Consider the following 22,460-nt stretch of genomic DNA (forward strand, 5'->3'; position numbering starts at 1 on the left):
CTGACAGACTCAGCGGTGCCGCCCGCAGGCCCCACGTTTCCAGAGGCGCTGGCAGGTCGGGCCTCCTTCCCTGCTTCCCTCCCCACCACCACCTCAGCCCCCCTCCCCCCACCTAGGCTGGTCCTGAGCCCCTGCTGTCAGCAAGGCTGAGGGCCACCTGAGGACCCAGGGCCTGGGGCAGGTGAGCAGTGGATACCCGGGGCCTCCACAGGCAACCTGCAAAAGGACAGTGGCCACGCCCAGCAGACAGAGCGTGGGGGTGAGGGCGGCCGGGTGGCTGCTGGGCTCCTGTTCTGGGTCCTGCTCCAGCAACAGTGCTCTCACACCACAAAGGGGAACGGCCCCCCACAGACAGGCCGCATGATGCTGCCCGGGCCGGGCTGCAGCACTGAGGCGGCCTCCATCCTGGCCTGCAGATTCGGGGGCCCTGGGAATCTGCACTAGAAGCACGTGGACTCGTTCCCTCAACGCTGAGCCCCCGTCAGGGCAAGCTCAGACCAACTAGGGTGACCCGAGGAGGGGAGATTCCATCGCTCCCAACCCCTAAAGTGACTCCAGAGCCGCAGATGCCAGAAGCTACCCCCTACCCTGGGCCTGGGACCGGTGTCTCCTTGCAGCCTGGCCGTGGCCACGGCACCCCAAAAGTCAGGCCTCCTGTCTCCCTTCGGGAGAGAAGCCCTGGGCCCTGCATGGTGGGCACTCCTTCTGTTTTTTGTTTGTTTGTTTTTTATCCTCACCTGAGGATATTTTCACATTGATTTTTAGAGAGAGTGGAAGAGAGAGCAAAGACAGAGAGAAACATTGATGTGAGAGAAACCCATTGATCGGTTGCCTCCTGCACGAGCCCCGATCAGGGCCTGGGCCAGGGAGGAGCCTGCAGCCTGACCAGAAAAGAACCCGGGACCCTTCGGTCCGCAGGCTGACACTCTACCCTCGGAGCCAAACCGGCGAGTGCTGGGCGCTCCTTCTGGAAAAGGACTCCGCCCTCTGACCCCCGGGCCCGGGAGAAGGGCGGCGAGGAAGAGGCCACGGCTGCGGACATGCGTCCGGGCGCCCTCTCTTCCAGGAGAGCCTTCGTTCGTGCAGGTGACCCCGGAGAGGCTGGAGTCTGAGGACTTGGGGACGGCTTCCTTGGAGAAGCTGCGGAACGTGAGGCAGCTGGAGGCGCTGGCCCGCGCCCACATCCTGCTGGCCCTGATGGACACCCCGAGTGCCGCCGGCTACCAGGACTACTGCCTCATGGCCTATGCCTTCCTCCGGCACATCTGGCAGGTGGGCCGCGGCCGCTGGGCCGGCACCGCTCCTCTGGGGACCAGCCCGGTGCTCAGTTTTGCTGCTTCCAAAGATTCTCTAAAGCCCGGGACGTGCCTCAGCTGGTCTGGCTCAGTGGATAGAGTGTTGGCCTGCGGACTGCAGGGTCCCAGGTTCGGTTCCAGTCAGGGGCACGTTCCCAGGTTTCGGGCTCAGTCCCCATTGGGGAGTGTGCAGGAGGCAGCCAATCAATGATTCTCTTTCATCATTGATGTTTTTATCCCTCTCCTCCTCTCCTAAAATCAATAAAGTTATCTATATACACTGAGTGGCCAGATTATTATGATCTCTGAACGCATAATAATCTGGCCACCCAGTGTATATCCTATATAATAAAAAGCTAATATGCAAATTGTCCCCTCGACCAGGAGTTTGACCAGCAGGCAGGCCAGCCAACCACCCTTGTCCCCTCCTGCTGGCTAGGCTGGCCGGACCCCACCCATGCACGAATTCATGCACCAGGCCTCTAATACACACACACACACACACACACACACACACACACACACACACACACAGAGTGGCCAGATTATTATGCTTTCAGAGATCATAATAATCTGGCCACTCAGTTGAAGCCTGTGTCGTTCAGACCATCAGCAGCCCCTGCTGCTGGGCTTCCAGAATCTTCTCCCCACCCACACACCCCTTCCCCCCACCTCTGTACATCCCCCTTCACGGCAGCTCTGGGTGGCCTTGTGTTCTTGGGGACCTCCTTCGGCAGTGCACCAGCAGGCAGCTCTGTCCAGACGGCCTTCTTTCTGAGGGCAAGTGTGCCCCAGGCCCCGTCCTGCCCCTTGGCAGCAGGAAGAACGGGAAGGACTCCCTGCCCCGCGTGTCCCACCTGGGGATGCTGCAGCCACCTCTGCCGCCGGCTCACCGGCCAGGCCCTGGCAGGCTGACCCGCCCCTCGGATCTGAGTGTCTGGGAGGAAGGTGAGAACGGGTGTCTGTTCTTAATGCTGCCAATTTTATTTCATTTCCCCAGGTTTCTTTATTAACAGCAAAAAAATCATTCTCAGAAAGTAAAGTCCCAGCAACAGCTAGTTCCAATTTGTTGCTGCTTAAAAAAGAGAGGGAGAAGGTCAAGGACAGGGACAGAGAGAAGAGCAAAGACCTGAAGCAGGTAATGCATTTCTCAGCGGTGCAGGCAGCACAGCGGGGGCCAGCCCCCGTGCGGACACTGCTCGGCGCCCCAGGCTGTGGGCCCGATGAGCGTGTCTGTGCCTCAGTTTCCTCCTCTGCAGAATGGAGGCAGTGATATCTCTCTCTCACACACACCCTGGGGAGCTAGGACCGTAATGGGAGGTGGGGTGGGGGGGTGTCTGGCTTCTCCCTGGAGTTTATCCCACACAGAGCAGTCTCCGATCAAAGGCCCTGCAAGGTGACCCCTGGCACCTCTGGGTCCTGGTTGTGTTGTGGGTGGGAGGGGCGGCTGTCCCACACCCCCCGACCTTTCACCTGAGCGTCTGCCTGTCCACATGGCCGTGCTCCTGCCACCGCCTGGCATTGTCCCGGCTGCTCTGCCCCACAGAGCTGGGCTCCCGCCGGGGCTCGGCGCCAGCGCTTACTGAGTGAGGGTGTGGGACGGCACCGGTCGCGGTGCACGGGGCAGAGAGCCTAAGTCACGCTCTCCCAGGAGGGAGGGACGTCCCATCGAGTTTTGACATAAAATCAGATGTGGCTCCGGCAGGCACTCTCCCCGGCTCCCACCTGTCTGCCCACACTCCCACTGGAACTTTCAGCTCCACTTTGTGAAGCAAACCCTGCGTTCCTGCTTCCCAGGGCCAAACCCCGCTTTCCGGCAAAGAGATGGAAGAGCCCCCCGCGAGCGTGGAGGCGTGGGCTGCCTACTTCTGCCCGGAAGAGGTGATAGCCTTCTTCAGACAGGACAGGAGCAACTTCACCGTGAACACAGCCAGCATCCAGAGGCCGGTGAGTGAACCGAGCAGCCGAGGTTTCCGTGTGAACCGCGCCGGGCGGAGAAGCACGTGGAGGGGCTGGTCTCGGGGAAGTGTTGCCTCTGCCTCCACTTCTGAGACGCGTGTGACTACATCCGATGATCTCCCTCCTCGGGACCCGTTAATCAGACCCGCACAGGCCTTTTGCCACATGAAGTCACGCGCACAGGTCCCGGGCGGGGGGGGGGAGGGGGGGGCGCACCTGGTGACTTTGGGGGCCTCGTTCAGCGTGTTTCTTGTGCTTTAAAAAATGGAGTCACTCATGTGTGATCTTGAGGGTCATGTGGGGCAGGCCTAGGGGCTCCCCCGTGGCTCTGTGGTTTGTTCTCTGCTTGGAGCACGCCATTGCCCACCTGGACCACAATCCCCGTGTCCTTCCCACTGTTGACGGACATTTGGGTGGTTTCAGGGGGCGGCGTCCTCAGGTGAGGCCGCTGTGAGGGTCGGTGCCCACGTGTCTGGAGGGCACACCCGCCCGCAGGGTTTGTGGGTCGCAGCGGATGTGTGCCTTCAACGGCAGTGGGCATCGCAAAGTGCCTCCCGCAGTGGCTCCCGCTGCCACATCCTCACCAGCGGGCTGCACGCCTCCACACCCCTAGCCGTCCGGTGCAGCCCTGCGGGGACCCAGCCCGGGCATTTAGCTTTCGGGGGCCCTCAACCCTACAAACAAAGTCAGAGGCACCCTGCAGCCTCTTGGCTGCCTCTTCCGTCAGCAGACAGCCATGGCATATGCACCCCAACATGTCAGGGTCCCCGAATACCTGCCTTCTGCCAGGTCCTGGCCCAGGAAGTTTTCTCAATGTTGTTCACTCTTTCAGTGCTTTTAAGTAGGTTTTTAAATTAGTTCATCCAACTTGTCTAATTTTCCACTGAAGACTGATGATTTTTATCAAATCTAGTGCAATATTATAAGAAGTATTAGTTGTGTGTGTACATAAAGAAGTTCTTTTAAGAAAAAAATTTTGCTTTTAATGGATTGGTAGTTTTTAGTGGAAAAAAATAAATGAAACAAAAACATTAATTTGAATAAATTCATAAATGGATTGTTTCTTGTGAGCATCTTTAACTATACTTGAGTGTGGTGAGTATAGGTAATTGCACATGACAAAAGGATAGCTATTAATGAAGGAGGGAAGGAAGAGAGCATGTCATTCATTCATTCACTGAACACACACTTGTGGAACAGCTGCTGTGTGCCAGGCACGGTGCACCGAGGAGGACAGCGTTCTCTGAAGAAAGACCCTGTGAGCGAGCGGGCCAAGCTCCCTCCCCCTTGACCGTCCATGTTCTGTGTGTTTGTGCAGACATACACTTTGTATTTTCTGGACCATTTGGTCAAGGCCCTGCAGAAGATGTCCCTCCATGAGCTCACGATCCCGGTCCTGCAGCTGGGTGTCCTGATTTCAGCTTGCGTGGTGGACAGCAAGAGCCTCAAAGACCTCTACCACCTCCGGTCGGTCTCCCTGCTTCCCTTTCAGGGAAATCTTTGTAGGGTTTGTGCGACTTCTCTGTGGGCTTCAAATCCTTTCAAAATAAACAGCAACTGCCCTGGCTGGTGTGCTCAGTGGTCAGAGCACCAGTCCTCCCACCGAGGGGTCTTGGGATCAATTCCTGTTCAGGGCCATGTACCTGGGTCACAGGTTCAATCCCAGGCCCTGGTCAGGCTGTGTGGGAGGCAACCAAACGATGTCTCTCTCACATCAATATTTCAATGTTTCTCTCTCTCTCCCTCTCTACCTCTCTTTTCTTTCCTCTTTCTCTCCCCTCCCCCCTCCCTTCTACTCACTCTAGAAATCAGTGGAAAAAATATCCTCAGGTGAGGATTAGCAAAAATAAAAATAAACAGCAACTTTGCATAGTGACAGATGGTTGGTTGTGTGACTAGAGAGGTGATCACATCATAAGGAACATCAGTGTCAAATCACCTTGTCGTACCTGCAGCTAATGTAATATTTGCATGTCAACTGTACTCCCATACAGTGTTTTAATTGTTTCCCATAAGGACTAAAGCAGCGCAGGGCGGTGATGGGTGGTCAGGGCGCCGCCCAGTGTGCCTTGTCTACACCTCGGACAGGGTGGCCCCAAGACTGGGAACCTGCATTTATGGGAACCTACAAAGATATGAATGAATGTGTCAGTTTTTTTCGACCTGAAATTGGATAGAGCCACCTCTTCCTTTTCCCTAGTAATTTTGTTTAGCTTGAAAAATTATTGAAAATATCATCCCATTGTGCGTTTCTTTCTCGAGTGCTCGGAGCGCAGGGCAGCCCGACAGGCCTGCTGCGTCCTGTGTAACAGCTCCTGCCGCCCCTCCCCAGGCTCGCCCTCGTCTGCTCCGACCTGAGGCTGAGAGAAGCAGCTGCCCTCCACGAGGACGCCGTGGGGCAGGCCTACATGGGGGACGCGGAGCAGTCCAGGTGCGTGCAGCCAGGGCTCAGCTGCGTCCTGCGCGGAGGGACCCCTTCGCGAGGAAGAAGGAGCCACGGGGCCGAGGCGCCCTGCTCTCGGCTGCGTTCCCTCCATGCCCGGCCCCCACTGCCCAGCATGCCCGGACAGTGGGTGTTGGGAGGACCCAGGGGTACAGAGCTCAGGGAATCAGGGTCTGGGGCGCTCTGTGGGGGTGCAGCTTCTTACTTACTGACCCTCCTGTGCGCGGGCATCCCCCAGGCTGGGACGGTGCGAGGGGAGGGGAGACAAAGGGACCGAGATGGTTCATGGGTCTGGGTGCAGCGGCGAAGGCGAAGGTGAGGGCAGCGGGCATGCGGAGGGCACGCGGGGGAGGCGGGCCCGATAGGAGCCTCGCCCATCTCGGCGGGTGGAGCTCCGTCTGGACGTCCAGGGCGGGAGGCAGACCCACAGCTGGCTGCTTGAGTCTGGAGTGGGAGAGAGAACGGGCGAGAAGCGTGGGTTTGGGGGTCCTGTGCGGTGCTGCCAACTCGTGGGGATTTTAGAAATCGTTGTCAACACGCGAGAGGACAGCGGCCTCTGGCAGACGTTGGACGTCGTGGTGCTTTGCTCGCTGGTGGAGTGGAGCGCTGCCAGGCATTTCTTGGTCAGTGGGCGCTTCTTCAGCACGCTGCCCGTCTCACCCCGTCAGCTGCAGGAAGGAGATTGCCCTGAGGAAGGAGAAGACCAGGGAGCCGTTGTTGGAAGAAAATCTGCCGGCGATGACTGAGCCCGTGCCTGCCGTGCCGCCAGGGGAGGTGCGGCCCCTCGTGGCCAAGGACCAGGTAGCTGGGCGCTGCCCTGCCCAGTGAGGGTCCTGGGGGGACAGGGCTGCAGCTGGCTCCGTCCTGTCTCCACTGCGCTGCGCCCACAGCCCTGTGCGCCCGTGTCCTGGGAACGCCAGGGACGGATGGCGTGTGTCCCCTCCATGGTGGTCCCCAGGGAAGACGAGACCACAGACCAATCTAGAAAGGGCCCTGGTGGGCGAGCAGCGATTCAGGGAAGACAGCCTGGGTGGCGCTGAGGGGTGCAGACTGAGGGGTGCAGACTGAGGGGTGCAGAGCATGGGGCTGGGAAGGGCGGGGCCCTCACAGCCAGAGAGCGTCCGTGGGTCTGACCACTTCCCACGCTCCCTCTGCTCCCCTCCCGTGGGCTTGCCCATTAGAAAAGCACTCACAGCACCACGTTGGAGACTTGCTGGGGAGACGCCAGACAGGCGCTGGGGTGTGCAGGCTCCTGCTGGGGACGGGCTGTGTGGGACCCGCACCAGGAGGCGGAGGGTCCTTGTGGTCTTGCTGAATTGCTGGAGCTCAGCGACCTGTCCCACGCCGGTCAGGGCAGGGGGCTGCCTGGGCCAGGAGAGGGGGCCCAGCGCGCCGAGCACGGGAGGGAGCAGGGCCGGCCCGGGAACCAGCTCGGGCAGCTGGGCGGTGGCTTGGTTGGTGAGAGGAGACAGGTGCCCAGGAGGAAAGCCGGGCTTCGGCGTCGGGCACAGACCTGGCCGTCGGAGGCAGCGCCGGCTCGGTGTGTTACAGATCCTGAAGATAAACGGGGAGACTGGGCGAGGCCTGGAAGGCACGTCCTTTCCCCTCTTGTGGACCCTCAAAGCGGAAGTCCTGCTTGACATGGAGCTGTACCAGCCCGCGCGGCTGCTGCTGTCCGAGGCGCAGCAGGCCTTCCAGGTAGGGCGCCCTGCACCTCGCCGCCCGCACACACCCTGGGCAGCGCCTGGCTGTTTGGAAGCGGGTTGGGGTCTTCCGGGTCCAGAACACGCGTGTGGTTCTCTGTGGAAAGTGCCTTTCAGGCCTTGTCTACTTTCCTGGTCGTCCCGCACCCACTGACCAGTTTCCTGCAGGGCCTGCTCCCACGCTGCCGTGGGTTCCTTTCTTGCATTGCTGGGTCCCGTTCTGTCCTTTTGGGCATCTCAGTGGTGTGTGTGGGGTGAGGGTGAGGACCTGGAGGGACCACGGGCTCCTTCCTCCAGGCAGACAGGCCAACTCCCCCCATCCCCCAACCCCGCCGTGAACTCGTTCTCACTCCTCGGAGGTCAGCCTGAGACCTGCACACCCCTGTCCCAATGCGGGGATATGTGGCCTCTCTGGGGTCTCGTTCTCCAGCTGGGCCCTTGCTTTCCTCCTGGGCTGTGTCTCCCAGGAGAAGATGTCCTGGGGGGAAATCCAGGACGGAGTGGAGGCCCAGGTGAGCGTCCCTCCTGCCAGTATCAGGTGCTCTCCATGCCGCAGACAGGTGGTCTGTCTGTCCGTCCAGCATTCAGAAGTGTATTCCCTGGGAGGGTTACTTGTGAAGAACTCCAGAGAGAGAAAAGTCCCTGATAAACGTGTAAAGACTCAGGGGCACCAGCAAAGCCTCCTGACATGCCAATCTCAGTTTCAGGCACTGGGGACAGGTGTGTGCAGGTCTCAGGCACTGGGACAGGTGTGTGCAGGTCTCAGGCACTGGGACAGGTGTGTGCAGGTCTCAGGCACTGGGACAGGTGTGGGCAGGTCTCAGGCATTAGGGACAGGTGTGGGCAGGTCTCAGGCATTAGGGACAGGTGTGGGCAGGTCTCGGGCATTAGGGACAGGTGTGTGCAGGTCTCGGGCATCAGGGACAGGTGTGGGCAGGTCTCAGGCATTAGGGACAGGTGTGGGCAGGTCTTGGGCACTGGGGACAGGTGTGTGCAGGCCTCAGGCACTGGGACAGGTGTGTGCAGGTCTCAGGCACTGGGACAGGTGTGGGCAGGTCTCAGGCATTAGGACAGGTGTGTGCAGGTCTCAGGCACTGGGACAGGTGTGTGCAGGCCTCAGGCACTGGGACAGGTGTGTGCAGGCCTCAGGCACTGGGACAGGTGTGTGCAGGTCTCAGGCACTGGGACAGGTGTGGGCAGGTCTCAGGCATTGGGACAGGTGTGGGCAGGTCTCAGGCACTGGGACAGGTGTGGGCAGGTATTTCTTGGCTGCTCTGTCTCAGCCTCTTCCCCAGGCCACCCTGTCACCCAGCCACCTCATGTCTGAGAGTCTGGGACTCTGCCCTCCTCTGTCTCCTCCCTGAGCCTCAGCACTCAGAGCCAGGTGAGCTCGGCTGGGGACGTCTTCCCTGGGTGTCTGCAGGGGCTGGGCCCTGCCTCCGTGCTCTCCTGGGGAAGGCTGCACCTGCTCCCATCCTGTGTCCTCACAGCAGCCCAGCTGTCACCGGTCCTTCCTGCTGCACCCACCAGCTTCCGGCGCTGTCCCTGCTTTCCGAGCAGGTGCCCGGCCTCCATACCCACCTCCTCTCTGTGCCCACCTCTCCTCTCCCCACTCCAGCCACTGTCCCACCGCAACTGCACCCGAGCCTGCGCTGGCCGCTCGGGGGCCCTGGCTCTTGGGATGAGAGGTTTGAGCCCATCAGGCCTCCCTCCGTCAGCCTCTGAGCTGCATGCTGGCTGCCCGCTCTAGGCCCAGCCCACCAGGGCTTCTCCCTGCCTCAAAGCCTGGCTCAGTCCAGAGGCCAGCGAGGCCCCGGCCCACCCTCCCACCCCACAGCCCCCTGACATGTGCGGTGCGTGGAAGACAGAGGCAGCCCTGGACCGGCATCAGGACAGCGATGCCCAGCCTGGGGGCCGAGGCCTCAGGGGAGCCCTTAAGCCGCACCCCAGGATGGCGGGAGGGTGCTGGAGCCGCTGCTGAGGGGGGCTTCCCAGGGCTCTGACCCCGGCCCAGAGTCCTGCAGGTGGGTGTTAGCACCGCAGGCTCAGCCCACCCTGTGCCCGGGGCAAGCGTACAGCTGCCTGAGGGTCGGAGAGGCGCCCAGTGCAGGGCGCAGGTGTGGAAAGGCCTGCTGCCCGGAGCTGCTGCACTCCTGTCTGTCCCCTCTCTGTCTCTGTCCCTCTGTCCCTCCACCTCAGTCTCTCTGTCTGTCTGTCTCTCCATCTCTTTTCTCTGTCTCTCTATCTCTGTCTCTGTCTCAGTCTCTTGCTCACTCCCCCATCCTGTCTCCATGTGTGTTTGTCTTTTCTTAGGATCTTAAGGATCTTTGTGCAGAAGCCAAATGCCTGCAGCTGCTGGCACAGTTGGCCAACAAGGAGAAGAACTACGGCCAAGCCAGGAAGATGATTGAGCGTGCGCAGCGCCTGGGCGGCGGCGAGGAGTTCTGGTACCGGTCCACGCTGACTCTGGCAGACACGATCTTGTCCACGGAAAAGGAAGGGAAAGAAGGGATGGTGAGGAGAGGCCAGCGCTGTGCTCAGCAGGGAGGGCCGCGGGCTGGGGCCCCGCTGACGCCCGTGTGCGCGCCCCCCAGGCCTGCCAGCTGTTCCAGAAGCTCATCGAGGTCTTCAAGGTGCTCAAGAGACAACGACCCAACCGCGCGCCCGTCCTGGAGTTCATGGCCACAGACCTGGAGGCCAGGTAACTTCTGTGGACGCGTGCTCGCGGCCAGGTGGAGGTCAGGGACTCGCACAGCGGGAGCCCCGCAGTCACCCTTCTCCAGCGACTGTGCACCCCTCACCCCTCTGAGGAACAACGTGTCTGTCCGGCCACTCGGGCTCTGGGCCACTCGGAGCAGCGTGTATTTCTCTCCAAAGATGCAGGTGGCCTTGTCTCGTCCCTAACTTCTCAGGGAACGGCCCTCCTTGCCCGTGAGCATGCGTGGGCTTCCTGCGGCCTCTCCTGGGTGGAGGAGCGGGCACCGCTGGCTGGGGGTGGGGGTGGGGGTGGGGGTGGGGGTGGGGTGCACCTCCATCCACGGCAGGGCTGTGCTGGGTTGGGGCTCAGCCGCCTCCCCTCCTCTGCTCTGGCTGGTGTTCAGAGCCCCCTGTCCCTCCCCGGAGACAGCACCAGGCTTTCTCCACCCCCTGGGCCCGCGGCCCGTGCTTTGGGGACGGAACTTTGAACAGCAGCGCCATTTCCCCCTGCCTGTTAGTCTCAGACTCCCGGCTGGTTTCTGAGCCGTTATTCTGGTGGTGTGGTGGAGAGAGGCTCACAGCCTCTCTCATGGCTTCTACCCAGGCCGCCCCGGGGTCTGTCCGTCTCCTCCCCGACCTCAGAATCCCCGAATCCCGAGTATCTGACTGTTTCGAAGAAGCCGCTTTTGCGTCATTGGCCAAAGCAACAGGGATTTTGCCTCATTTTGGATTTCTCTATTTCCTGCCTCTTCTTTGTCGAGTTCTCGTTCTGTGTTGGCAAGAGGCTGCTGGGGCGCCCCTCGTGCCCACCCCGAGTCCACCACTTAGTCCACACGCCTCCTGCCTCCGTCCGGGCACACGCACCTCTGCAGGCCGATGCAGTGCTTGGAGGAGGGTTTGATTTTCCACACGGACACCTGGGGGGTGGGGGCTCTAGCTGCACTGTCCTGTGACGGGAGAACGTGGCTGAGCGGCTTCTGGTTTTCAAGAAACTAAAGGTGCTCCTCCCGGCACCGGGGTGAAAGGTGGAGGCCCCGGTGGCTCCCCAGGGCGGCCGGTGTCGTCCCAGATGTTGGCCGTGTCCCATCGGCCAGTGTCACGTCGGCCACACGTTAGTGGAACCGAAAGTGGAGTGTCCCTCCCGCCCCCACAGGTGCTTGAACCTCCGGATCCGCATCGCCCAGGAGTCGGTGGACAGCGAACCGTTGGAATTCCCGTTTTTGCTGAGCGAGCTGTATGAGCGCTTGTTGGAAACTGAGGAAAAGTTTGTCAGCTGTGGCTACAAAGAGAACTGTGTGGACATAAAGCTGGAGCGGGCCAAGTTAAAGAGGTGAGCGCCTGGCCGCAGGTCCCCCGGTGGCGGGGAGCTGTCCCCGGAGGCTCCGCAGGCCCGCGCCGGCCGCCCCATACCAGCCGCCCCATACCAGCCGCCCCATGCCAGCTGCCCCATACCAGCCGCCCCATACCAGCCGCCCCATACTGACCGCTCCATATCAGCCGCCCCATACCAGCCGCCCCATACTGACCGCTCCATATCAGCCGCCCCATGCCAGCCGCCCCATACCGGCCGCCCCATACCGGCCGCCCCATGCTGGCCGCCCCATACCAGCCGCCCCATGCCGGCCGCCGGCCCTGCTGAGTCTCTGCACAGGCCCTTCTCTATCCTCGGGTCCTTGTGCTGCCGCTCCTCCCACCCCCCCCCCCCCCCCGTGGCCAGCTTTCCTCCCTGTCACATTGTCATCAGCCCCGTTGGCCCCGTAGGGCTTCCTCCTGGCCCCTGCCCTGTGGCCACCTGCATCTCCCATGGGGACGCCCACATTGGGGGTGTGCAGCCACTTGGGGTGCCCTCAAGTAAAGCTCGTCACGGGTATCCTCGCTTCTGTTCTGCCACCTTGATGTCCCACCTGCTCAGTCTCTGCACACACACACGCCTCACCGCCCCATCACCCCCACCACAGGCAGCAGCCCCGCCTCCAGTGTCCACATGCGGGTCACACACCCACACACATCATCCAGCCACATCTCACACGTGCAGACATGTATCACATGCATGTGTATACATTACCCCGCCCACGCACATGTGTTCACACACAGCCCCGCAGAGAGATGAGCACAGCCTCAGGAAACGCCCCCTTCCCGCCCTGGGATAGTCACACGCTCCATGACACGCATGTAAGGTGTTAAAACAGCTTTGATGAGGGAAAGCGACCTGGACATGTGTAGGATGTCAGTCCGATGTAGATGGTCGTCGTAGGAATTCAGAAATGCAGACGCAGCCTGGGGACAGGGCGGGACAGGCAGCCGACGCTGCGGAGCCCTCTGGGCCTGGTGGGAGGCGCCCAGCGCCCGTGTCCCTAAGACAGGAAGGTGATTGCGCTCTGTCGTGTTCAGATATGCTGACAATATCTGTACGTGTATAAGATCGCCTCATTACATGCTGAGCACTAATACATGCACAGTACAGTCACACTGCACGTTCTGTCGCTGCTGACGACGCACCACTCTGACATCTCTGCCGCCCGCCCTTCGTCCTGGGAAGGTTATGCGCCCAAATAGAGCCGGACGAGGAGCAAAGGACCGCGTACTACCTGGAGGCCTATGATCTGGGCCAGAGCGCCGTGGCCGAGGAGGAGGAGCTGCTGCACAGTGTCCAGAGCCTCCTGGCCCTTCAAGACGTAAGTGTGTGTCCTGGACCCGGGGCCACGCCTGGTCTTCCCCTGTGGCCACCCCGGAGCAGAGGCCGCCTGCACTGCCCACGCTCCCTGTGGCCACCCGGGGGAGGGGACCCAGGTGAGGCTGCCTGGGGCCCAGGGAGAGTGAGGTGGTGGGAGGGAGGGAATGTGGGGTGTGAGGGGGACGTCACTGTTTTCATGGTGGTGATGGCTCTTTGGGGGTCTCCGTCCGTGAAAACATAGCAACACGTCAGTGATGCCTCATCACAGCAGCACCCGGACGCTGAGCCTCCCAGAGGCCCCAGGGTCTGACTTGTCCCCAACGTGTCAGTTACAGAACGTCAACACGCCCCTGGCGAGGAAGCTGGCGCACCTCAAGCTCAACCTGGTGGACGTGTACCTGGACATGTTCCAGCTGATCTGGGAGGAGCCCCTGGAGCGCGAGCTGCGGCAGGACTCCATGGAGAAGCTGCTGGCCGACTACCTGCGGAGCGTGAGCGACCTCACCCCCACCGGCCTGGTAATGACCGCTGCGCCGGCCCGCCCACGTGGGCGTCGTGCTGGGATGGGGCTCTGCCACTGTGAGCAGAGGACTAGCCAGTGGGAACCGGGCCCGGAGCTCACAATGCACGCCCCTCAGATCTCTGCCCCGCGGCCCCCCGCGGCCCCCAGCCGCCCCCACAGCTTGGGGGTCCCCGGCCTTGCTGAGGAAGGGCCTCACCTGATCATCTGAGGGAACCTCATTGGCTAATGAATCCAGGTCACGTTGGGGATGTTGCCCGAGCACATGAGCTCCCTCCCGAGTTCTGAGTTTGCTCTGACAATTCTGCCAGCGTATGAAAAAGTCCATAAGATGAATCACATTTTGTTAAAAAAAAAAAAGTTTAATTTGCAAATTATTTGTTTTGAAGGAAGCATTCTGCCATTTTAGACATTTTCTTAGATTTCATGCATTCCGAATCGAACAAATTTGACGAAACTATAGGTGGATGAAAGACAGTCCTAAGATTGGACTTGGTACGAACTCATGCCTGTCGCTGAGCCCTAACTTGAGGTTCTCTATGCAAGCTTTAGTGACCCTCCCATAACCTAAGCCCTGGAGACCCTCCCCGCCGGGAGGAGGGGTGCTTCTCAGACGGCTCCTGTGTCCCCACTCCCGGGGCATGCGGGGTGGCCCCGGGGGCGTTGGAGGGTGGGCCTGTTGCATTTTCTGGGGCGGGAGGGGGAGTAACTAACGTGGTTTGTGTTGAAGAGATGGTTCACGCTGAAGCGGACCCTGGCCCACGTTGCGCTGGCGCAGCTGGGGAGCCTGCAGCCGCTGAGCGCCAGCTGCGTGGAGATCCGCGCGCGGCTCCTGGGCCTGGTGGGCAGGGCCTTGCGCCTGCTGGCCATGCAGGCGGACCCCGTGCGCCCCATATTCTACTGGGAGGAGAGCCTCCTGGTACGTGCTCCCGCTTCTAGCTCGGCACCAACCCACCGTCCGTGCTTCAACAACGCAAACAAAGCATTTCAGACTCCCCTGCTCTCAGAACAGGATGTGAAATGGGCCTCAGATGGTCCTCAGTTAAGAAGGGTGTGTGGCTGGAGGCGGGAGAAAAGGCAAGAAGCAGTCTCGCCAGCGGGAGCCCTGGGGCAGGAGAGAAAGGCAGGCCTCTGAGAACAGACTATGGACAAGTGCTGTCTGTCCCTTTATAAAGTGGAGGTGGGAGAGAGAGGCACATGGGGGGGGGCGGTCCCCTGCCCCAAACATGGTCTCGGCTCACGGTGCCTCCCCGACCTCAGCAGCTCTCTGCCCAGGAGTCTGGAGTTGCCTGGGCACAGGGGCTAACGTGCAGCAGGGGCCCTGCACCCCACAAAGTCCAGAGAAGCCCAAGTGAGCGCCGAGCCCCGCCCACCGGCCCTGTGGTCATGCAGGCCCCCCTTCTCTCGAGCCCCTGGCGAGGCTGCCCACAGCCAGGCACCCATGGGAGCACACGACCCCTTAGTGGGAACTGGGGACAGCGCTGCCACGCAGGTCACCCTCCTAAATGCCCCTGCAGATGCCCTTCCTCCACCCGGTGCAGCCAGGCTCGGCCCACACCCCGTCCCTTAGGAGGAGCCCTCTGGCCCCGGGCAGGTGGCTCCGCACCCCGTGTGATTTGGAGCTGGTGCCCCCGCCTCCCTGTCCAGCCTGGTACACAGGCCCCGTCTGCCCCTGTGGGCGCTCTGTGCCTAGGACCTAGGCTAGGACTCACATTTGGGTGAAGCTGAGGAGCCTGGCCCTTGTTCAACCGGCATTTGTTGGGCACCTGCACAGGTGGCCTCAGTCAGGTAGAGGCAGACCCACGCGCCTTGTCCACATGGGGCTTGTCCACGAGGTGGCGCTAACAGCCCCCTGGGAAGGCTGGGGGGGGGGGGGGGGAACGTGCACTAACTCCCAGATGGCCAGGCAGGGCTTTCAAGAAACCCACCCACCCAGATCCAGCCCCTTCCCAGCCCAGGTTCCTCCGGCCCCTGCCCGCCATGACCCCACAAACCCAGGCCTCCCCTCAACCCAAGTCCTCTTGGGCCCACTGCATCCCAAAGAACCCCATTGGGTGGCTTGTTCTACAGACAGGCTGGCACAAGTCTCACGGTCCCCTAGTCCCGGGGCAGGCGGGCACCTGACTCACTGGGTCGCAGCTGCACAGAGCTGCTGGGCGCTGCGGCCAGGGAGCCTGGATTTCCAGGACTGAAGGGCAGTGGGTACGGCATGCGACCGATCGAGGCCTGTGCCGCCCGGGCTCGCTGCTCCAGAGCTGCTCCCCGTCCGCTGCACCTGCCAGCCGGGCCCTCTCGGGGGATCCTGCAGAGTCGCCTGACCCACAGGCACTTCCGGGGCTGGGCGGCGTCCCAACAAGTGCCAGCTGACGGAGGCGTGTCCCCTAGGTGGGGACAGAGCACAGCAGCCTCAAGTATCTGGAGATAACCCCGGACGACGGGGACAGCGAGGAGCATGGCAGCAGCCAGCCCGCCTTCAGGACAGCCCCTGAGGAGCGGAGCCGGAAAAGCTCAGAGCTGAAGGTACAGCTGCTCCTGCCCGCCCGCCCGCCCGCCACGCCCGCCCCACCCGAGGAGCCAGCCTGGGCTGAGCCTGCGCCTGTGCCCGCACCCGCAGAGGAGGAAGGCGCTGGCCCAGCAGTACCTGGCCCAGGCCACCGAGGTGCTGCTGCAGTGCCTGCAGGTCGCCCTGGGCAACGGCCTCCTGGAGGTGGCGGCGGCCGCCAGCCTGGAGATGGTGGAGTGCATCGGCACCCTGGACCCCACGGCCACCTGCCAGTTCCTGATGCTGTCCCAGGTGCGGCTCTGCTCTGTGCACCCTCCGGCCGCCTTGGGAGGGGAGGGAGGCCCAGCACCCTGTGCCTCTCCTGCTGGTGGCTCCGCCAGCACCGGCGGGGCTGGGGCTGGGGCCTGCGTGACGGACGGCGCTCACTTAGAGGGGGGGGGCCGTCCTCCTGAGGTTCCCCCGAGCCCAGGCCTCTCTTCCCCACGTCCTGTGGGCCCACGAGCCGGGCCGGGCCTGGCCCTCGCACCTCCCTCGGTCTGTTCCAGAGCTGCTCAGTCTCAGACATGATGCGGGACGTCCTGCTCACGGCCACGGCCAACACCAGCAGCTCGCAGCTGGCGGCCCTGCTGCACCTCGAGAGCAGGCTGAAGCGCCAGGAGCGCACCTCCACCAGCCAGTTTGCCAGCGTGGAGCAGAGGCTGGCTGCCATTTCCAAGGTGACAGAGCTGGGGGCGCCCTCGAACCCTGGCCGGCTTTTGCACACTTGAAGCTCATTTCATCAGAAAGCAGAAAGTCAGCTCAGGGGGAGGGGGTGGCTGGGCCAGGTACTGCTGGGCCAGCGCCTTTCGGGCCCCTGCCCTCCCGGCCCATGCAGGAGAGCAGGCAGCTGGAAGGAGGGACACAGGGCTGACGGCAGGGAGAGGGGACAGGGTGGCGTGTGCATCTGTGCCCTTGACTGTGCACGTGCGCGTGCACGCCTGCGTGTGTGGTTTGGAGACGCGAGGAGGCTCAGGGAAGAGGCTGCACTATTTTGGTTTGGGTGCACGTGTGCTTTGGATCATGCAGATGAGGTTTCCATTAGTGAAGAGCCAGGTCATTCCGTGTGCACCTGCTGCCCCCTTGTGGTGGCCATGAGTTGTGCAGAGCTCCTGCCTCAGCCCCAGCCCAGGCAGAACCCCGGCTGCCACCCTGCTCGCCACCTTGCTCACCCCCCTGTACCCCCTCCCTGCTGGTACGTCTCCTCAGCAGAGATGACGATGAAGCCAGCAGCCCACCCCCTGCCACACAGGGGTTCGCTGATCTCTGTTTGTCATACAGGCTTGGCAGAATCTCTCGGTCACTGAACAACATTTTAACCACTTAAATGAGATTCCTCCCACTTTTCGGATCCTCTCTCTGTACCACTCACCTGACAGGTAGGCCGATTCCTATTCTTACGCCTGCTCCCCACCCGCGCAGGGTCTTGGAGGCCACGGTGCCACCTCTGACCTTAGTGGGGCCCTGTGTGTCTGAGGGTCACCACTAGGTGGGGCAGAGCCAGTTCGCTTGTCTGGAGAGAAGGAGGCTGGCCCAGCCTCCGGCAGAGGCCGCCGACAGCTCACAGCTGTGTCCGCATGGGCCTGTTTTAATTCCGCATCTTGACTTCGCCCGGCGCTGGTGGGGAGGGTGCTCCTGTTGGGGGTGCACGTGGCTCACAGAAGCTGCGTCTTGGGGCTGCTCTGGGACCCTGTGGGCTGGACTTGACCCTACCCTGCACATGCCCTCCTGCTCACAGGACCCATCTGTACGGTGCTGCCTATGAGAAACCCAAGTTCGTCCCCACAACCAAAGGGAAGTTGGTCCAAGTCGGGGGTGAGTTCCCGGAGCAGGTGTTTACCCGGCGCTAGGCACACCTGCCGCCTCCAGACACACGTCCCTCCTGTGGTGACCCCACACTCCATTCCTCTCACCCCCGGGGGTTGGGCAGGTTCAGCACAGTCTGGTGGGAGGCATCTCAGAGTGGGGAGCCCCAGCCACCAGCGGGGTGACACCCGCACCGTCTCTGAAACTCATCCTGAGTGACCGGGACTCTGTCCGCAGCCAGGACCAGACCCTTGGGGAAGCCCCTGAGGCCAGAGGGCTGGCCCAGCTGCCCGAGCTAACCCCGTGCAGGGTCTGCCGCCTCGGCCCGTTTCAAATGCCTCGTTTCCGTTTTCCCTTCTTCCCTCAACCTTTCGGGCCCCTGCCCTCCCGACCCATCCTCCTGCCTAGGGGGTCGGTCCCTCACCCCAGTGCTGGCCGGGCGCGAGGGTGAGGGCCCGCCTCGAGGCGGGCGAGCCTTGTGGAGAAGCCCCGTGCCCACAGTTTGCTCAGGAGTTCCACGTGTTCACGGCCAAGGGCGGGTCTGCGAGGCTGGGTGAGGGGCAGCGGCCGTGTCTGTCTCCGCAGACGCCTGCAGGGTGGCGCGGGTGGCTGTGAACCCGGCCACCTTGTCTGGCCTGGTGGCCGGCGCCCAGCAGTTCCGGGAGCAGAGCCAGGCTGAGGTGTGCAGCAAGGACAGAGCGCTGATCCTCGGCCCGGTGAGGCCCCAGCCCCAACCCAGCTGTCAGGGGACCGGGACCCCAGCCGGGCCGCAGTAAGGTGGTGGTGGTGGGGGGAGCTGGGCAGGGACCCCCTCAGCGGGTAAGGGGCACCAACCAGGCACTGTGGGACGCCCAGGTCGGCCTCCCTGCTGGACAGGGCTCAACTTTTCTTTGAATTCCTGAGCCCCGTCTGATGCAGACACCTCCGTGATGTGACCAGAGGATCCCTGTGGGCCTGGGGGTGCCCAAGAGGGGTGCTCTCAGAGGGGTGGCGGGAGAAACTGCCCATCACTGGGCATGGTCTACGGGGCCCAAGGACTCTGGTGCCCAAGGCAGGTGGTGGGTCCAAGGCGCTTCATGTGCTGCTGAGCTGGGCCCTGGCCACCAGGCTGTTCCCGAGTGGCCTGTCCCTGCGGGTCCCCACACAGCGGGGTTGCGCCCCTCTGCTCTAACCAGGTGCATCCCATGAGGTCCCCTGGCACCTTCTGATCATGGGCTGTCTGGCTTGGACAGAAATCAGAAGGCGTGAAACATGAAAGGCAGAGGTTCCCTTTCCTGAGACTCGGCGACATCCTGAAGGCCACGGAGGACTACCTGCGCCCGCTGCTCTTGCTGCTCCGCTGCCCCGAGCCCAGGTCCCGTGCCGGGGGCTCTCTCGGGGTCAGGGGCCTGAGCTCTGTACACCCGGTGGAGCTGAGTGCCTGGTGCCGGGCAGGCAGGCGGGCGGGAAGCCGCACGCCTCTCTCTCAGCTCCCGTTCACACGGGGAACTCGCTCCTTCTGTCAGGACCCCCTGTGCTTCCTGAGGGTCTCTGCACCCCCAGAATGCCCGGCTCTGTCCCATCTGCCGTCTGCCATTGGGAAGAAGCCCCGGTCCTCTCACACCGTCCGCGGGGGTGGGGGCGGGACAGCAGGGCCAGGGGCTGCCTTGGATGTATTTCGGGCAGGAAAGCGGGCAGCGGGGTTGGGCCTGGGCCCTCCGGGACTGGGCAGCAGTCAGTGAGGGCCCTGAGCCCTGTTCGCCCGCGCCTGGGCGCAGCTCCCCGCCCCCATTTGTGAGGCTCTTGCTGCGTGAACGAGAAACGGTCCACAGCGATGTGCTTGACGTTCCCGCTGTGTGTGGTTTTCGAGTGTGTTAACACCTGCACGTGTGCCTTTGACTTTCAGAATCCACATTTCGTCAGCCATTGGGGATTTGGGGAAAGCAAAGGGCAAGGAACGGAAGCAGTCCATGCTCCCAGGTGAGCGGCCGCGGCAGGGAGGCGCCAAGGCCGCGAGTCACTGGCCCCCAGGAACCGCCGTGGCTGTTGGTGAAGAAGAAGCCGGTTGGGACTCGCCCCACCTGTGAGAGCCGAGCGGGTTGGCAGCTGCCGGGCGGGCCCGCGGGGCCTCCCTCCGAGGGTCTCCCGGGCGCTGGGCACCGCCGGTCTCAGAGGCTGTGTGCCCCGCCACCTCTGTCACAGCCTGGCCGCGGGGTCAGCTTAAGGGCAGCCGTGCCCGTGGCTCATGGCCCTGGGCACTTTGCGGGCAGAGCCCTGGCCCTCACAGCTGGGGAGGCGCGCTAGGGGTGTGCCAGGGCCTAATCTCTCACCTGGTGCCTAACTTCACAAGTAGCTCTTTTTTATTTTTATTTTTTAATCTATGCCTGAGAATATTTTTCTGTTGATTTTTAGAGAGAGTGGAAGAGGGTGGGGAGGAAGGGGAGAGTGAGTGAGAGAAGCATTGATGTGAGAGAGACATCGATTGGTTGCCTCCTGCACACGCCCCAACCTGGGCTAGGAATTGATCCTGCAACCAAGGTACGTGCCCTTGACCGGGAATCAAACCCCAGACCCTTGGTCCGCAGGCCGACACTCTGACCACCGAGCCAAACTGGCCAGAGCCATAAATCGCTCTTTTAAAAAGGCACTTCTTCATCTACTTTTCTTCCCCCACAAAGACTCGCTGAGCAGAGGGAGATGGGCAGTGCCTTTGTCAAAAGTGCTCTGACCTCCTCTGGGTGCTGATGCCCAAGCACGAGGTGCAGACCCTCAGAGATGAGGGTGCCGAGCCCCACCGGGGGCCCGTCCCCCGTCTGAGGATGGGGGGTCCGAAGACAAGTCCCGTCCACGCGCCAGCGCCGAGGCCAGGGTTTGACCTCCCGAGGCCACTTCTGTGACTGAGATGCCGCCCTCACGTCCCCGCCTCCGAGGAGCCCAGCCGCGCTCGGGGCCAGGGCCTGTCTTCACTCTGTGGGCGGAGTCACGGGGCCTTGCCCCGCATCGCCACGCGTGTCGGAGAGGGCGGGCTTTCTCTGCCAGGAGACAGGACCGAGGCTCCTCCGCGGGCTCCGTGGTCCCCGGGAAAGTCTTTCTCCAAAGGGCCCTCTACGGGGCTGCCCCGAGGTCACGACCCCTCCCTGGCCTCCTGAGGGAGGAGAGGGTTGTGCAAATGTCGGTCCTTTGGAAGGGGGCTCCCTGGTTGGGAGGAGCCACGTCATCCCAGGACCTGCCTCAGGGAGTGGCCGCCACGGGAGACCCGACACCCTGTGACCGGCCCGGCGGCACCGTCAGACCAGTGTGTCTCCCCCAGAGAGGCCACGTGCCGGGGCCCTGCTCTCTGCCAGGGGGGCCGCCGTGGCCAGGCAGTGGCTTCAGTGGTGACTTTTGCCACAGGGTTGGCCACGCCGGCAGCCAGCTTCCTCCCGCCCCCGGTGGAGCCCGAGGTCGTGGACACCGTGGTCCTCGTTGTGGACAGGCAGCTGCTGGAGCTGCCCCTGGAGGGCCTGCTGACGCTCCGGGAGGGTGCCATCACCTCCATGTCCCGGGAGTTCTCCCTGCAGATGCTCTACAACCGCCTCCACCAGGAGGAGGCAGGTGAGTGCTGGGCCGGCCGGGGGCTCGCTGTGAAATGGAACTGCTCGCTTTTATTACCCGAGGTGGTTAACTCCTGTCACAGTTATCAGACAGGTATTTACAGAGAACCTGCTGTGTGCCCGCGTTCTGTCAGGGTTGTTCTTGGCCGCACGAGCTTGTCCCCCGAGGGCGGGGCCGGGCGGGGCGGGCCGGCGGGGCTCCGCTGTGGTGCCGGGTGCGCAGACGGTGGTGTGGGAATCCTCCTCGCTGGGCACGGTGCAGGTTCCCGCAGGAACACCGCACGTCCATCCATGTGAAACCAAATGGAAAAGAAATAGGCTGGATTTTTGCCGCCATCCAAGAAGAAATCCCAAGGACCACGTGGTCCTTCCACCTGAAACAAGGAAAACGCCAGGCGAGAGGCACAAAGCAATAACTCTCAGACGTTGGCGACCTGGCGGCGGGGACCGCAGAGCCTGTGGTGCCCCTGGGCTGGGGGCCGGGGACCCAGAGGGACAAGAGTCTGCAGGGCAGGTCCTGGGGCCTGCAGGTCCCCCACGTCTTCGGCTGAATGCAGGTCAGTGCAGTGTGTGAAGAAACCACCACGGCCAGGACAGAGCCGCCCGCAGCAGCCACCACGGTCCCGACACTCAGCCAGGGCCGCAGGGGCTCAGGTGTCCACCCGCAGAGGGAGAGTCTGAGATCCCCAGGTTTAGGGGCGGCGGCCAGAGGGCATTGCCCTGCCCTGGAGAGACCAGCTGCCAAGGTGCCAGGACCCACCTGTCCCAGGTGCCCGAATGGTCTCCCCGAGGAGGCGCAAGAGGATGCGTGGGAGCGGCAGTCTCAGCGCCCAGCGAGGTGAAAGTCCGCGTCGCCCACTCAGTGAGCAGGGGCCGGGCCCGTGGAGAAGTGGGAGACGGAGCCCCTCGCCCCCCGGGAGAGAACGGAGAGCAGAGCAGGAGCCACCGGCGACAGCTCCCCGGACGGTTCTGGGCCTGGACCCGGGGTAACAGCAGCCCGTTTCCCACATTCGAGGAAACTGACTGCACAGACCCAAGCGGCTGGATGAGCCGGACACAGAGACGGAGCAGCCGGAGCCAGGAGCAGCGCGGCGGGAGGGCGGTGGACCGGCGGCGGCGCTGGTTAACCGTGAGCGGCGGAGGCTGTTTTTTATGGTTATTCCTCACCTGAGGATGTTCTTCCATTGATTTTTAGGGAGAGAGAGGGAAAGACAGAGAGAAATATCAATGTGAGAGAAACACATCGATTGGT

At 62.5% G+C, this 22,460-nt stretch overlaps 1 protein-coding gene across 1 annotated transcript in view; it reads left to right on the forward strand.

Annotated features, from left to right (window-relative positions):
• CFAP46 (cilia and flagella associated protein 46) overlaps positions 1 to 22,460 on the forward strand; it is a 56,293-nt gene that overhangs the window by 28,973 nt on the left and 4,860 nt on the right. Inside the window, exons 29-50 of the mRNA XM_079793278.1 lie at positions 1,067 to 1,272; positions 2,296 to 2,433; positions 3,093 to 3,242; positions 4,573 to 4,721; positions 5,587 to 5,685; positions 6,366 to 6,498; positions 7,249 to 7,395; positions 9,714 to 9,914; positions 9,995 to 10,101; positions 11,251 to 11,427; positions 12,637 to 12,772; positions 13,101 to 13,289; positions 14,022 to 14,210; positions 15,677 to 15,811; positions 15,906 to 16,085; positions 16,340 to 16,510; positions 17,112 to 17,209; positions 17,569 to 17,645; positions 18,222 to 18,352; positions 18,869 to 18,990; positions 19,522 to 19,595; positions 21,009 to 21,209. Coding sequence (XP_079649404.1) covers positions 1,067 to 1,272; positions 2,296 to 2,433; positions 3,093 to 3,242; positions 4,573 to 4,721; positions 5,587 to 5,685; positions 6,366 to 6,498; positions 7,249 to 7,395; positions 9,714 to 9,914; positions 9,995 to 10,101; positions 11,251 to 11,427; positions 12,637 to 12,772; positions 13,101 to 13,289; positions 14,022 to 14,210; positions 15,677 to 15,811; positions 15,906 to 16,085; positions 16,340 to 16,510; positions 17,112 to 17,209; positions 17,569 to 17,645; positions 18,222 to 18,352; positions 18,869 to 18,990; positions 19,522 to 19,595; positions 21,009 to 21,209 — 3,210 coding nt within the window. The remainder of the gene's footprint in view (positions 1 to 1,066; positions 1,273 to 2,295; positions 2,434 to 3,092; positions 3,243 to 4,572; positions 4,722 to 5,586; positions 5,686 to 6,365; positions 6,499 to 7,248; positions 7,396 to 9,713; positions 9,915 to 9,994; positions 10,102 to 11,250; positions 11,428 to 12,636; positions 12,773 to 13,100; positions 13,290 to 14,021; positions 14,211 to 15,676; positions 15,812 to 15,905; positions 16,086 to 16,339; positions 16,511 to 17,111; positions 17,210 to 17,568; positions 17,646 to 18,221; positions 18,353 to 18,868; positions 18,991 to 19,521; positions 19,596 to 21,008; positions 21,210 to 22,460) is intronic.

Source organism: Cnephaeus nilssonii (assembly GCF_951640355.1).
Source record: "Cnephaeus nilssonii genome assembly, chromosome: 16".
In the NCBI taxonomy this organism is placed as follows: domain Eukaryota; kingdom Metazoa; phylum Chordata; class Mammalia; order Chiroptera; family Vespertilionidae; genus Cnephaeus; species Cnephaeus nilssonii.